Here is a 14,971-nt window from a genome sequence, read left to right as displayed (position 1 = left end):
TATATATATATATATATATATATATATATATATATATATATATATATATATATGTTAACATTTTCATACTCCATAGATCAGACCTGTAACTTGATCTGGTGGCGTCACCTGCTTGTCTGCATGGAGAGTTTACATAGTTCACCTTTATCTTGAAGAAGAAATATATATATAAATTAGAGCCCGACCGATATATCGGTTGGTCGATGTTATCGGCCGATGTGTTTGCCGATATGGGCCGATATTTCCTGTGGGCATGTTATACCTTATTATAAAGCGTAGACTCTCTACATTATGTTCATTTAATCCAATTTACAGTCAGATAAATGTTCTAATATGTGGCTCCACATCAGTATTTATCTGCGGAGTCATTTGTCTGTGTGTGTGTCGTACTGTCCCTGAACACACCCCCAGAGTGACGTCACTCACGTGCTTTTGTTTACACCCACAGACACAGATCCAAACACTGAGATTATATTCTTTTTACGGACAATCGGTTTGAGTCTGGATTAAAAGGACATTTATTAGTGCAGACTTGTGATGTGAGGAGGAGCCTGTGTGAGCGGTGAAATGTGTCGACTTTGAATCTACTTTTGTTTTTTCTCATTAGTTAGCTATTAGCTGCTGTAGCTCCCACACATAAAGAGGCAGTTTTTTCTTCTATTGGTCTATTGTAAAGTGACTATATTGGCCGTATATTTGTTACTGGACCTGCACTGATATGTAAATGAGCTGTGAATAGACGTGTGAATTATGATACTTGCGCATATAATTAATTACTGCGGCGCACACGTATTTATGGCTAAAGGCTAATAGTGGTAGTTTCTTTACAAGCTAGTAGTGATGGGTCGGTCGCGAACGAAACGGCTTTTAGAGCCGGCTCCTTATTGGGAGCCGTGTTTTCTCTTTCTCTCACTTTTTTTCTCTTTACGCCACGTGCTGACTCGTGGTAGTTTGACAGCAGCAGCGGCTGAAAACAAAACTTTCAGAATTATGCCTATGCATAGGATAGAAAAAATGTGCATGTTTGTCTGTAGTTCAGCATAAAATAAATAAACCAGGACTAATCTTGGGCTTGAGAGAGGGAGAAGAGATAAAGACCGAGTCCCGACACTCAGTCCTGGTTCAGTTCTGGTTTAGTCCTGCTTGCAGCAAAACAATCTGAATAGTCGCTTGGGACCCAAAAGAGCCAGCTGCTTTTAGTGAGCCAAGCCAAAAGGGCCAGGTCTCTGAAAAGAACTGGAATCCCCATCACTAGTAGCTAGAATGTGATGCAAAAATTCCATTAGGCCGAACTTCTGTCTGTAAATATGACTTAAAAAGGCAGAATAACAATAAATGTTACTTAAATAAACCCAATTTAAAATCCACCAGAGCCAAAGCTAAGTTTTTAAACAATTCAAGATTTACAGTGAATTTTACATTACTAAATATATCGGCTATTGGCAGTTCCAACTCCCATTATATCGGTTTCATATCGGCCACAACAAAATCCATTTCGGTCGGGCTCTAACATATATATAAATATATATATATATAACACCATAATGTGTCCTCTATGACAGGTATCATACATATAAGTTCATAATGTATCATATGGTATGTAACACTTAACCTGGTTCACCCCAGACTGACATGTGTCGCTAATGACTGACTGCATGTGCTGGTGTTTAGTGACCATTCAGATCAGAGAGAGTTTAAGCCAACTGGATTTCAGAATGGAAATTGCTGAAGATGACCAAAAGTTGGAGGTGTTTGACCTTCGTGACGTTGGTATAAACTGGAGCATAATCCTCCTGTTGTCATAGTGACACTGTTATATGCAGGAGACAGGACGTTCTGAACACAAATGCCTTGCCCATAATTAGGGGGGTAGGTGAAAGGTTTACTGTGTGTCAGATGCAGACTTACTCTATATCATATGAATCATCAAAATACAACTGTGAGTAACCTGATGATGAGGGAGCACTATTACATAATGGTTCAAATAAAAGTGGATTTTACAGAATATTTCATAAATTTGATCTTAATATAATGCTTGTTAACTAATAATTCCAATAGGCTGTAGTCACGCTTACCAGGAGACGTATGGAAACATGCAGATGACAACTTCCTGTGTAGTTTCAAACCAAAAACATCCAAAGATGCAGCTGGCCTAGACATGAATCTAATCAAGAATACAATAGAGCTCATAGCAGATCCACTGACACATATATGTAATCAGTCATTTAAAATGGGCAAATTTCCAGATAAAATGAAAATAGCAAGAGTGTTTCCAGTATACAAAAATGGGGGAAAAAAAATATTTTCAAACTATAGACCAATTTCAATACTCTCTCAATTCTCAAAAATAATAGAAAAAATATTTGTTCATCGATTAGATAAATTCATAGAAAAATATGAGCTCTTAAGTGACCATCAATATGGATTCAGGAAAAATCGTTCCACCTCAATGGCTGTTATGGAATTGGTAGAAAATTTATCTACAGCAATTGATTCAAAGAAATAAAGTGTGTGTATCTTTATTGACCTTAAGAAGGCTTTTGATACCCTCGATCATAATATATTATTGCAAAAATTAGAAAGATATGGACTGCGAGGACCTGTGCATGCCTGGCTACAAAGCTCTCTACAAAACCGATACCAGTATGTTGAAATAAATAATGAAAAATCTGTATTGTTGGAAATTGTGGAATTCCACAGGGCTCAACGCTTGGGCCAAAACTATTTATTATGTATATAAATGATTTATGTTCGGCATCAAAAATGTTCAATTATGTGCTCTTCGCAGATGATACCAGCCTCTACTGCTCAGGTGAAGACCAAAGGCAGCTTTTTCAAATGGTGGAGAGGGAGCTGCAGAAAATTTAAGTTTGGTTTGATATTAATAAATTATCGCTAAACATAGAAAAAACTAAATTTATGATATTTGCAAAGCGAAAAGTACAAAATCATGTACAAATTATGCTCAATAATACACCACTAGAAAGAGTCTTTCAAAATACATTTTTAGGAGTAACTATAGATCATAATTTAAACTGGAAATCACACATAAATACAATTAGGAACAAATTATCCAAAGTGATCGCAATTCTATATAAATATAGATATACCCTAGATAAAAACAGTCTTTTTATCATATATAACTCGCTAGTAATGCCCTACATAACCTACGGTATTGAGATTTGGGGCAATACATATAAGACGAATACAAAGCCAGTCTTTACCCTGCAAAAAAAAGCAATAAGAGCAATCACATTAACAACTTATAACGAACCAACCAATGCATTATTTATAAACCTTCAAACGCTGAAATTTTATGATTTAGTCGACCTTTACACTCTTAAAATCATGTTCAAAGTAAACAACAATCTCCTGTCGAAATCGTTACAGAACATGTTCAAAATCCGAAAGAGCCAATATGAGCTCAGAGGCACGACCATGTTTATTAAAAAGAAAATCAGAACAAACATTATGAAATTTTGTATATCTGTTAAAGGGGTGGAGCTCTGGAACAACTGTACAGAAAACCTAAAATTGTGCACCACTCTCTTTCACTTCATAAAGAAGTTTAAATGTTTAACTCTGGACAGATACATGAAATATGAGACTTAGTTTGTGCTGTAGTACTTTGTTGTACTGTTAATGATTAGCTTGTTTCTTCCTGCTGTATTTTTGAAGATGAACTGGTGTCAAGATGACGCTCTGACAAAGGAATAAAGGGTAGGCATAATAACCTTAAGCTTCAGCCTGCACCTTTTCGGTCTGTATATGTTAAATATGACTGTTTATGAATTAATGTCAAAATATACCTGTGACCGAAATAAATAAATAAATAAAATAAAAATAAATAGTTGCCGACACTGGGCATGTGATAAAATCGTGGATTCAGCAGCAGCGTCACAACCTGCCAAAGCTTTCCATGAGGGACGGGCTCTAATCGCATCAAAGTCACTCACAGGCAGCTGGTTGTGACTGTTGATCTACATATCAACATAACAGAATGCTACATTGACATCTTTTTTTAAATTATTATTAAGTTAGACAAATTATAATACACAGATTAATAGGTAGGAAGAAAAAAGGAAGTTGTCATCCGCATGTTTCGAAATGTCTTCCATGTTTGTGATGTAAGCATGAATAGAGCCTGTTATGGCCAAAATACTAAACCCACTTTGTTTTTTGTTTTTTTGTTTGTTTGGGTTTTTTTTTGCTATCAGGCTGGTGTTTTTAACAACATTATCCCCTGTTCATATTAACCTTTTTGGCAATTTGAGTGCAAACTAGATAAATGTGCAGATCTCAATCTAAGTGTGTGCTGCTTTCAGTAAAGTCTGCAATTTCCAGTAGTTGGTGATATCAAAAAGACTGCCCTGATTACAGCCTGGTGTTTCTGATTCCAAACAGAGCTTCAATTAAAGCAAAATGTATTTTTTGTGGTAGAGTTCCTCCTGCACCTCCCTTATGAGAATGCAGACTCAAAAAATTTCCCAAGAGAACTTTCTTCGGGCTGTGTCGGCCATATTGCAAGGCTGGTTTTCCACACAGCGACAACACACACTTCAAACAACATATATAACATATTTAATCATCACAGGAACTTAATGTCTCATAATGTACTTCTGTTTTAGTTGATTAGTGCACTCACAAAGCCTCGTGAGGTTTTCTGCAGCTCTCCCACAGCTAGCCCGTGCTTTCAGCCTCAGAGTTGAAGGAAATGCAGTGTTTTTACAGTGATAACATCAGTCTATAGCTCTGTTCACATAACAAACAGGGCCTGTCCAAACTTGGTCACACACACCAGCCTGGAATGTATGTGGACTTCTAAACACTACACGCAAATACTGTCAGAGACTTATGCACCTATTATATTTAATTGATTTTTTTAAATTGTCCCCCTTCAGAACTGTACCTGCAGTTGTATTTACACCTGCTTCATGAATCCATTCATCCAAAGTCGTCTTCTCTGAGCTCTCTGTTTAGATGTACCACAGATAAAACTCCAAACTTTTTAATCACTGAATTAGTGTAGCATAGTATTCACCGGTATAAAGACTTTAAATGTTTATTCTCATTACTGACAGCAGAGGGAGCTCCAATAACATTTACATGATCTTTTTAAAGCGGAATAAATTTTTGTTCCGAATTAAATTATTTTTAATCGGAATTAAAGCTCTCATGTAAATGCCTCATTGGAAACAGAGGTGTAGTTTATAAAAGATACCAAAAGCAGACATTATTTTAAGTTAGAAAATTACTTTTCAAGGTGGATAAAAGCTTAATTAAAAGTGACTTAATACCTCAAGAATGCATAATATGTGTTATCTGAGCACAGTCACTCACTGTCACAGATTGTTAAGGACTTTAGGGCACAAAGGTTGTGCTCATGTTCTAGAAGCAGCACATTTCTATAAAACTGAGAACTGTGTGTTGTGAGATCAATTATTGTGTAATAACGATATTTTTGTGATATATTGTGCAGCTCTGTTGCATAGTCACTATAAAAATGGTCCATGTGCAAGTGATTGATGGTTCAAAACTCACCTAATCCAACTGAAATATGAAACTAATTGTCATGGGGAAAAAAATGTGGCTTAAAAAAATGTGCTACGTATTGTCAGAGGAGAAACTTGAGCTCAGGATGTGGTAAAGTGGATCAGAGAAGTAGTAAAGTGTATGCATTATGCAGACACAGAATGACACTAGCATTACTAACACAGTACAGATGTGTCTCAGTGTATGTGATCAGTTTGACAAGAGTTTTGGGACTGTGACCAATTGAGAATTGATGAAACATAAAAATGACGAGGTCATTGTGCTGAGGTCATCTGAGGACATACGTCATATTAAAAACACACGTCCAAGTTTATTTATAAAATTAAAATAAATCTATTTCTCTCAACAATGTGATCTAAATGTTAAGAATAAATAGGTTGCATCTGCTTGGCATCACAGCATTAAAAATCCCTATAGACAAGTTAGAATTCTATGAGGGAATTTACTGTTTAAGAGAGAGAGATACTTTATTAATCCCGAGGGAAATTCAAGTCCTTACCACTTCTTAGCTGGTTAAAATCCCATTATATGATGTTAAAACCTGTGTCTGATTAACTGTCGGATTACAAATTTGTTGACCTGGTTTATGGTTAATATCTTTGTAATTATTGGGCCTTTCTACATGAAACAAAAAGTGACACAGTTCTGCATCTTTTCTATCAGTATAAATAAAGAAAAGTGATTTTTTATTTTTTTTTCCCCATGATTGCTTCAGAAAGTGATATCATGCTTTGAAGGGGGAGCGATTTAGCAAGGAGAGCAACAAGAGCATGTTTCTGTAATCTCTCAATCCATAGTAAAGAAGATAATTCTGTCAACGTTTTTGATCAAAGACATTTCAAAGATGAATTGTAAATAAGAGAGAGGTGATGTCTGAGCCCCACATTTCTGTTCATATTGTCTTTCCTAAGAAAAATAACATCTTTCCTCAAACCATTTCTTTTTTCTGGCTAAGATGTGTACTATCCTCAAAGGACTAATAATAACAATAATATAACTTATTCTGTAATATATAATCATTTACCAAAAGAGAGTGGAAATATTTCTGGAGAAAGTCCCTAGTAAATATTGGTAGGGTCCAACATCCTTGGATTTTTGGCTTTTAAAATATGATTTGTATGTTTTTCCTTAGCGTTCCTGCACTCTCCACATCAGCCCGTTTACACCGCCACCAAACATGGAGTCATAGGCTTCTCCAGAGCCATGGCCGTAAGTCTCCAGTACAACACACTCTGGAGTTATGCTTCTGAAATATGCTCTTTTCTGTCTGCTTTAGTTTATTTAATCTGAACTTTTCCATATACACAAGGTTTTGAGTACATTTTAAACTTGTGCCTGTACTTGTATTACATGTAATTCTAGCCATGATATTGCTAGTTACATTTTAAGTAGGATTGTCAGAAGTATCAAAAATCACATCCTACTCGAGATTGAGTGCATTATTAAGATTGGAACTGTACTTTCACTTGAGAACAAATTTTAAGTACTTTTTCCTCCACCAAGAACTCTCCTTGTCTCCTCTTTCTTTGCGTCCTCTCCCCTTGTCTTCTTTCTCCTTGTCTCCTCTTTCCTTGCACCCTCTCTCTTTGCTTCCTCTCTCCTTGTCTCCTCTCTCCTTGTTTCCACTCCCCTTGTCTCCCCTCTCTTTGTCTCCTCTCCTTGTTTCCTCTCTACTTGCACCCTCTCCCCTTGTTTCCTCTCTACTTGCATCCTCTCCCCTTGTCTCCCCTCTCGTCGTCTCCTCTCTCCATGTCTCCTCTCTCCTTGTCTCCTCTCCCCTTGTCTCCCCTCTCATTGTCTCCTCTCTCCTTGCTTCCTCTCACCATGTTTCCTCTCTCCTTGTCTCCTCTCTACTTGCACCCTTTCTCCTTGTCTCTTCTCCCCTTGTCTCCCCTCTCCATGTCTTCTCTCTCCTTGCACCTTCTCCTCTTGTCTCCCCTCTCCTTGTCTTTTCTCTCCTTGGCTCTACTCTCCTTGTCTCCGTTCTCCTTGTCTCTTCTATCCTTGGCTTTGCCTTCCTTGCCTCCTTTCTCCTTGTCTCCCCTCTCCTTGTTTACAGTCTCCTTGTCTCCTCTCTCCTTGTTTCCTCTCTCCTTGTCTCTTCTCTGTTTGTCTCTCCTCTCCTTGCTTCCTCTCTCTTTATCTCCTCCTTGTCTCTCCTCGTTTCCTCTCTCCTTGTCTCCTAACTCCTTGTCTCCTTTCTCTCTAGGATGCCTCCTCATTAGGGGACTATGGCGTGCGCATAAACGTGCTGTGTCCAGCCTTTGTAGACACTCCTCTTCTTCATTCAGTGGAGCATGAGGATAACATGGGAAAGTTCGTCAAGTTTAAAGATGATTTCAAGAAAAGTATGAATCATTTTGGAGTCTTAAAGTGAGTATTTAAAGTACTGTTACTACTACTACTACACAGAATATACAGAAGTCTACAAGCAAATCAAATACAGTTATAGTGCATTCATAAACCAAGTCTAAACAAAAACTAAAGCCGAACTAAACCAGGACCAGGAGTGAATTAGAAAAAAACATGAGATTAAAGCAGGACTAGACCAGGACTATCCATTGGCTGCTCCAAAGAACTTGCCTCACACACTCAGCCTGGACTAAACCAGGTCTAAACCAGGGCTAAACCAGGGATAAACCAGGACTAAACAAGGACTAAACAAGGTCTAAACAAGGACTAAACCAGGACTAACCTAGGACTAACCCAGGATTAAACCAGCACTCAACCAGTACTGGACCAGGACTAAACAAGGACTCAACATTATCAGGTCTATGATGGTCTCACAAAGAACCAAAACAGAATCTAAAGGTATGTAAGGTCTGTAAGCCAGGATCAAACCAGGACTGGACCAAGACTAAACAAGGACTGAACCAGGACTAAACCAGGACTGAACCAGGACTTAACCAGGACTAAACCAGGACTAAACCAGGACTAAACCAGGACTAAAAACAAGGACTGAACTAGGGCTAAACCAGGACTAAACCAGGACTTAACCAGGACTAAACCAGGGCTAAACCAGGGATAAACCAGGACTAAACAAGGACTAAACAAGGTCTAAACAAGGACTAAACCAGGACTAACCCAGGACTAACCCAGGATTAAACCAGCACTCAACCAGTACTGGACCAGGACTAAACAAGGACTCAACCAGGACTGAGTCAGGACAAAGCAAGAATTAAAACAGAGTAGAAAAACAAGAATTGCTGCATCCACTTTGGCATGACGTAACTGAGGCTGGATCTTGTTTCTTTGTCAATAAACAAATATTCAAATTTGTTCTTTTCAGGCAAATGCGGTTTTTGACTTGTTTTTTTTTCTCCAGAGAAAATGTGGAAATCATCAAACCATACGTAAACTTTGACGTGTTTGTGTTTATGAGGAGAGGCCAATCAAGTCCAGTTTAAACTTGAATTAGAAGACTGGAGGGGAGGGAGGAAGGGAGGGAGATAAGGAGAGAGAAAGATGAGGAGAGAAGGGGTGGGAGATAGATAGGGAGAGAGAGGAGAAGAGCCTGAGAAAGAGGGGGTCACAGGAAGTGGTTAAATGCAAAATGGGGTGAAGTGAGGGGAGTCGAATCAAGTCCTGTTTAAACCAATTTTATAAGAGAAAGAGAAAGAGACTATGCCTGGTCATTCTATCCATGGCTTTCAGAGTGATGTAAAACACAGTTGCCATGACAGTTAACAAATTCAAAACTATCTCTCTTTTGAATGTGAAAGTTCTCAAAATAAATAGGCAACTAGATCTAGGTTCGATGTAAACCAAGCAAAAAAACAAGCCATTTCTTCAAACACATTTTCAAACACAACATATTTATATAATTGTTATTTTGCTTTTGTGTTTTTGTCTCCAGACCTTCGCTGATCGCAGAAGGTATGATGAGGCTGATCACGGACGACTCTCTCCACGGAGCTGTCATGAAGATAACCTGCTCCAAAGGAATCCACTTCCACACATATGAACCCATGTCCACCTGAGACCAGGACTAGACCAGGATGAGACCAGGACTGAACCAGGACCAGACCAGAACTGAACTGAACCATTGCTTGCCTGGGACTAGACTGGAGCTAAACAGGACTGAGCCAGCAGGACTAGACTAGGACTAAACAAAGACTAGCAGGACTAGATCAGGTCTAAAGCGGGACTAGACCAGGACTAAAGCAGGACTAATCCGAGACTAGACCAGAACTAGATTGGGACTGAACTAGGACTGCACCAAGGGCATCAACGTCTACATATACAAGCCCATGTCCACCTGAAACCGGACAAGACCAGAACTAAACCAGGACTAAAATGGGACCAGACCAGGACTAGACCAATACTTGACCAGGACTAAAACAAATCAGAATAAATAGGGCCAGACAAGGTGTCAAACGGGACTTAATCTGGACCAAACAAGTGCCACAACATCAGGGAAAAATGAGGGACCAACCAGAAGCAAACCAGGACTAAAGGTCTGGACCTATACCGCCCCCTTCAGGTCTGATTTTAGAACCATTCCAGGTATATACTTTCAAATTAATCAACCAAAAAATATAATTAGGATTTAAAATGCAGATCTGAAGGGCTCTATAGTTCAGTTCTACCAGTCTCTGTGGTCAAGATGTGAAACTTGCACATTTGTAGCCGTTTAAAGAAGCATTATGTCACTTTTCTCTTGTAGGGTCTGTCACCTGTTTGTCTTTACGCATTTATGTTATTTCTTTGTCTTGAATGTTTCACAGTATGGCATTAAATCTTATCATTCTTTGGCTATTTTTACTGTAAGACTTTTAAATGTGTAAGACATGTATTCTTGTAAGTGGGCTTGCTTTTCCACAAATCTGACCTGTAACTTGCCTGGTAGCATCTTTTGCTTGTCTCCATGGAAATAGATATATTTAATGCCATACTGTGAAACATTACAAGCAAAGCAATAACACCTCGATAGTACCTCCACCAGAAAAGTTGCACAGTGGAGCTTTAAAGTCGTACTACATGTTTAAATAGAGAAATGTAAATGTTACGGTTTGGGGATGCGGGGAAGATTATTTATCAAATGTAGCAATTTATATATGAATAAAATGTGTTTTTGATAAATACTTGTGTTCTTTGTTCTTTTTTTTTTATATTTGGGGAATTTTTTTGCATTTCTCCCTCCCTCGTTTTCATTCTCTGCCATCAATCTCTCGCTCTGTTTACTTTAGTTCAGTTGGTTGTTCGTCTTAATCAGCGGATCGAATTCCACTCTTGACATGAACTGGTTGAGGTCCATCTGCCCACAGTTTGATGGTGCAGTCCCACAGATGAATGCTGTTGTTGTGTCCTTGGGCAAGGCACTTAACCCACCTCGCCCCCAGTGTCTGCATACACTGATGTATAAAGTGCGTGTGTGAATGGGTGAGTGGTTTTTTGACGCTTTGAGTGCCTTGAAGGTGGAAAAGCACCGTATAAAACTGTGACCATTTCCATCCTCCCTCTTTATTTTCTCTCTCTTCTCCCTCCTTCCCTCCTGTCTTCTGTAATGATTGTCTTCTGTTACACCTGGTCCTGGAAGGATTGAGGATTGTGTGTCTGCGTCTGTGTGTCTGTCCACCCGCGATAATTCCGCCATTTATCGATCAATTGTCACCAAATCACAGGTACGTGGGTCAAGCCCCCTTGCCCGATGTCGCAAAAAAAAGTTTGGTGACAATCCGAGGACATTTGAGGTCACACGGGTCAATTGAAAGGTCATGCCATTATGAAGGGTAGGCAATTTCGGCAATTTCTGGACCATCCGCGAAGGATCGAGCTAGAGCAACGGGAGTGGTCTCAAAAACTCTGAAAAATTATTATCTATAATTCTATGCATTTGCATAGTAAAATATTAATAGTTTTTGAGATAATCACTAATTATAACAGTTCCTTTCTCTTTCAGTGTATGCTGTTAAAATTCTAATTGGAACAAAAATAATTTCCATTTCTTCTTTTTGTGGTGACACACAACACATTGATCTACAGCCACACAACTACCATATACGCAACTCATGAAAAATGCCATTTTTGTTACACATTAGTAAACACAGATATTCTCATGTGTGACCAATATCAAATGTTCATGGGCACTGTACAGATACACACATTGCACTGTGGATGTAACGATCATGTAATATGGGCTGGGCTCCTCATGAAACATCAAACTGAATTTTCTCCTCGCCATGGATTCTACCTGAACGACTGAGGGATTCTTCACATATCTTGAGTACAATGATGTATAAAGTGCGTGTGTGAATGGGTGAGTGGTTTTTGGACACTTTGAGTGCCTTGAAGGTGGAAAAGCACTGTATAAAAATGTGACCATTTCCATCCTCTCCCTTTTTTCCTCTCTCTCTCTTCTTCCTCCTTCCCTCCTGTCTCCTGTAATGATTGTCTAGTGTTTGTTCATGTGGTTGTATTTAATTTCTCAATGTTCTACTTTGAGCTTTTTGCACATTTTTCCAGTGTGGAAAAATGGACTCTGTCCATTTCCTCCTCTCTTTCTTTCTCTCTCTCTTTTCATTTATTTTTCTCTCCCTGCTCATCTATCATCCCCATCTCATTTGTCTCCTCTCTCTTTCTTCATCTCTATCGCTCTCTTCTTGTCTTATTTTCTTTGTTCTCTCAAACACTCTCTCTTTCTCTCCTCCCTCCCTTCCTCCGTTTCTCTACGCTTATCTTCCTCCTTCAGTTTTGTTCTCTCCCAAATCAAATAACAGCGAGTCCAGTTTAAACAGTTTAAACACAAGAGGCCGCAGGAAAACAACAGAACAGACGGAGAGAGAGAACGAGAGAAAGCCATGAGGTGAGATGAGGTGAGGTCAAGAGAAAGGGAGAGTGTGAGATAGAGAATGAGGGCAGAGAGAAAGAGAGGGGGAAGAGAGATGGGTGGCAGAGGAGAAAGAGAGAGAGAGAGAGAGGTTAAAGGGGGAATGAAGAGAGTAGAAAGGGAGGGAGAGAAACAAAAGGGAATAAAAAGAGGTAGAGCTGATGACAGAGGAGAACAAGGGAGAAAGCAAAAGAGAGTAGAGAGGGTGAAGGGAGAGAGACAGAAGAGAGAGAGGTGGAGGAGTGGAGAGAGAGAAGGTCAAACCATGTCAATGAGCACCTGAAGCCAAGAAATACATCAGCAACTTAAACCAAATGTGAGCTCAAGACTCAAGTGGAGCTGAGTGGAAGTATTTTCTGTAGAGGAGAGAAAAAACACGAGTATGAGAAGTATTTGGGCCTATGATGTAATGTACTTCAATACACTGCGTAACTTTTCTGGAAGAGCTCAGTCTGCTTGTCTCTGTGTATAGATTGTCATGGAGAAGAGCAGCTGATGATAAGAATACATGTTTTTGAGGTGTTCTTATGTATCCCTACTCCACAAATCTGACTCTTCCTGTTTGCTTCCATGGAAATGATGTTGCTTTGGCCATAATATTCCACAGTATGGCACTATCTATTTCCATGGAGCAAATTCCTAGGTACCACCTCCAAAAAGTCAGTGTTAAGATCAGGACTGACCTCCGTGTCCTCCTCTCCACTGCTGCTCTGACCCCTGGCTCTGGCCTCTTATAATACTCACAATGAACCCATAAATTACAATGGGCCATAAATCACTGCTAATGTGCTGCAGACTGCCCAATCTGATTAACAGTGCATTGTGAGGAACGGAGAGGAAATGTCCACTACTGACCTTACTCCGCCCACTTTGCCTCTACATTTTACTACACCGGGCATAGCAACAGACATTACATCATGCATTTAACTTGTAACATAATTGTAGGAACAGGTTCAGTGTCTTTAAAGAAAATGTTCAAACTGAAAATCCATAAATGTTATACTGTATTTTCTGCACTATAGGGCGCTCTGGATTATAAGGCGCACTGTCACTGAATGGTCTATTTTCTAACTTTTTTCACATATAAACATATGAACGTTCACAATAACTCTCAACTTTGTTCAGTTGTAACATGTAAAAAAAATACTGTCTGACACACTAAATTGTTAGTGTATTCACAATAAGTCATAATTGTTCAAACAGTTGGGTGATTACAGCGTCCAGCACGCCCACATGCCTCTCGTCATTATCCGAGTCAGTGTGGTTACTGTTCCCTGGTACTTCAGTGATGATTCCGGTCTTGGTGAAAGCTCAGACCACAGTTGATATCCGATCCTTAGCCCAGGCGTCCACGATCCATTGGCAGATCGTGGCGTAAGTCGCTCAGCGCTGTCTCCCCGTCTTGGTGAATGTGTGTTCGCCTTCTCTCATCCACTGCTCCCACACAGCTCGTACTTTCACTTTATAATAGTTTAAGGTGGGAGTTGTAAGCATGTCTCTTGACAGGTGCATTTTGATATTAAAAGGAATCACAGTATGTATTACTCCGCAAAGCTCCTGACTACAGTAGCCGTAATGCTGCAAGTGGTGCGGCTTTGTAGTTTACTAAAGTCGTGCTAAGACACCCCAATAAATTCATATATAAGGCACTCTGGACTATAAGGCACACAGTTCTTTTTTTGATGAAATTAAAGGCTTTTACGTGCGCCCTATAGTGTGGAAAAATACGGTACTTATTATTTGTTGGGGATGGGTCAACATGTCATTGCCATCTTGATTCTTGATCAACCATTTTATAACAGAAGACTGGACACGTTAGTAAATGTAATTTCAACAGTCTGACATCCCCATTGTAGGTTTACAGTGTGACAGGGTGGCACTAACACCACTTCACAGCAAGAAGGTTTCAGGTTAAATTCTTGGGTTTGCTTGTCCTCACTGTATCTGGGTTACCTCCATCAACCCAGAAAACACATAGACTGATTCATGGAGCCGGTTTCACTTCGTAGAAACCGTTTGACCTCGCAGTGTTAGAATTTGTTCACTTGACGGTAGGACAGTACTTTTTATCATTTAACCAATCACATCTATTTAGTCGTGACGTATGTAATGCGCCACTAACGGGGCTAACTGGTATATTAAGCTTTTCCCAAATGCCGTAAGAAGAAGGGCAATAACATCTTTCCCCTTGGTAAAATTCACCAAACATTCTCTTTGTTCCGGCTTTAAATCCTCGATCTCGGGAATTGTTGACAACACTGAAACTATGGCTCTTCACTGATTGGCTGCTGCCCGAATTTGCACTTCTGGGGTTTTTGCGAACAGTCTATTCTATTTTGATTCCTGACATAGTCGCTGGAGAGAAATGAAATTGAGCCGAGGCACTAGGTGGCACCAGCCTGGCTAAAAAACACACACTACTGTAGATACAATCTTAAATAGTTTAGGTAGATTGATACTTGTGGAAATTCATCAGCTGCAAAGAAAAGATAAACTACATTCAAAATCAATACAATTTGCTGCACAGAGGTTGCCACAAACTAGGACTAACCTAGGGGCAAACCAGGACTAAATCAGGACAGGTCACTA

The 14,971-nt window shown here is 39.3% G+C and overlaps 1 protein-coding gene across 1 annotated transcript in view; it reads left to right on the top strand.

Annotated features, from left to right (window-relative positions):
* The window catches only part of hpgd (15-hydroxyprostaglandin dehydrogenase), a 19,897-nt gene extending 9,260 nt beyond the window's left edge, over positions 1 to 10,637 (top strand). Inside the window, exons 5-7 of the mRNA XM_020932919.2 lie at positions 6,686 to 6,762; positions 7,763 to 7,926; positions 9,410 to 10,637. Coding sequence (XP_020788578.1) covers positions 6,686 to 6,762; positions 7,763 to 7,926; positions 9,410 to 9,533 — 365 coding nt within the window. The 3' untranslated portion in view covers positions 9,534 to 10,637. The remainder of the gene's footprint in view (positions 1 to 6,685; positions 6,763 to 7,762; positions 7,927 to 9,409) is intronic.
* Positions 10,638 to 14,971: the final 4,334 nt, after the last annotated feature.

Source organism: Boleophthalmus pectinirostris, unplaced genomic scaffold (genome assembly GCF_026225935.1).
Source record: "Boleophthalmus pectinirostris isolate CB_2022bp ecotype Guang Dong unplaced genomic scaffold, ASM2622593v1 HiC_scaffold_22, whole genome shotgun sequence".
NCBI classification, from domain to species: domain Eukaryota; kingdom Metazoa; phylum Chordata; class Actinopteri; order Gobiiformes; family Gobiidae; genus Boleophthalmus; species Boleophthalmus pectinirostris.
Note: the sequence above shows the minus strand (reverse complement) of the source record. Positions and strands in the feature narration are given on the sequence as shown.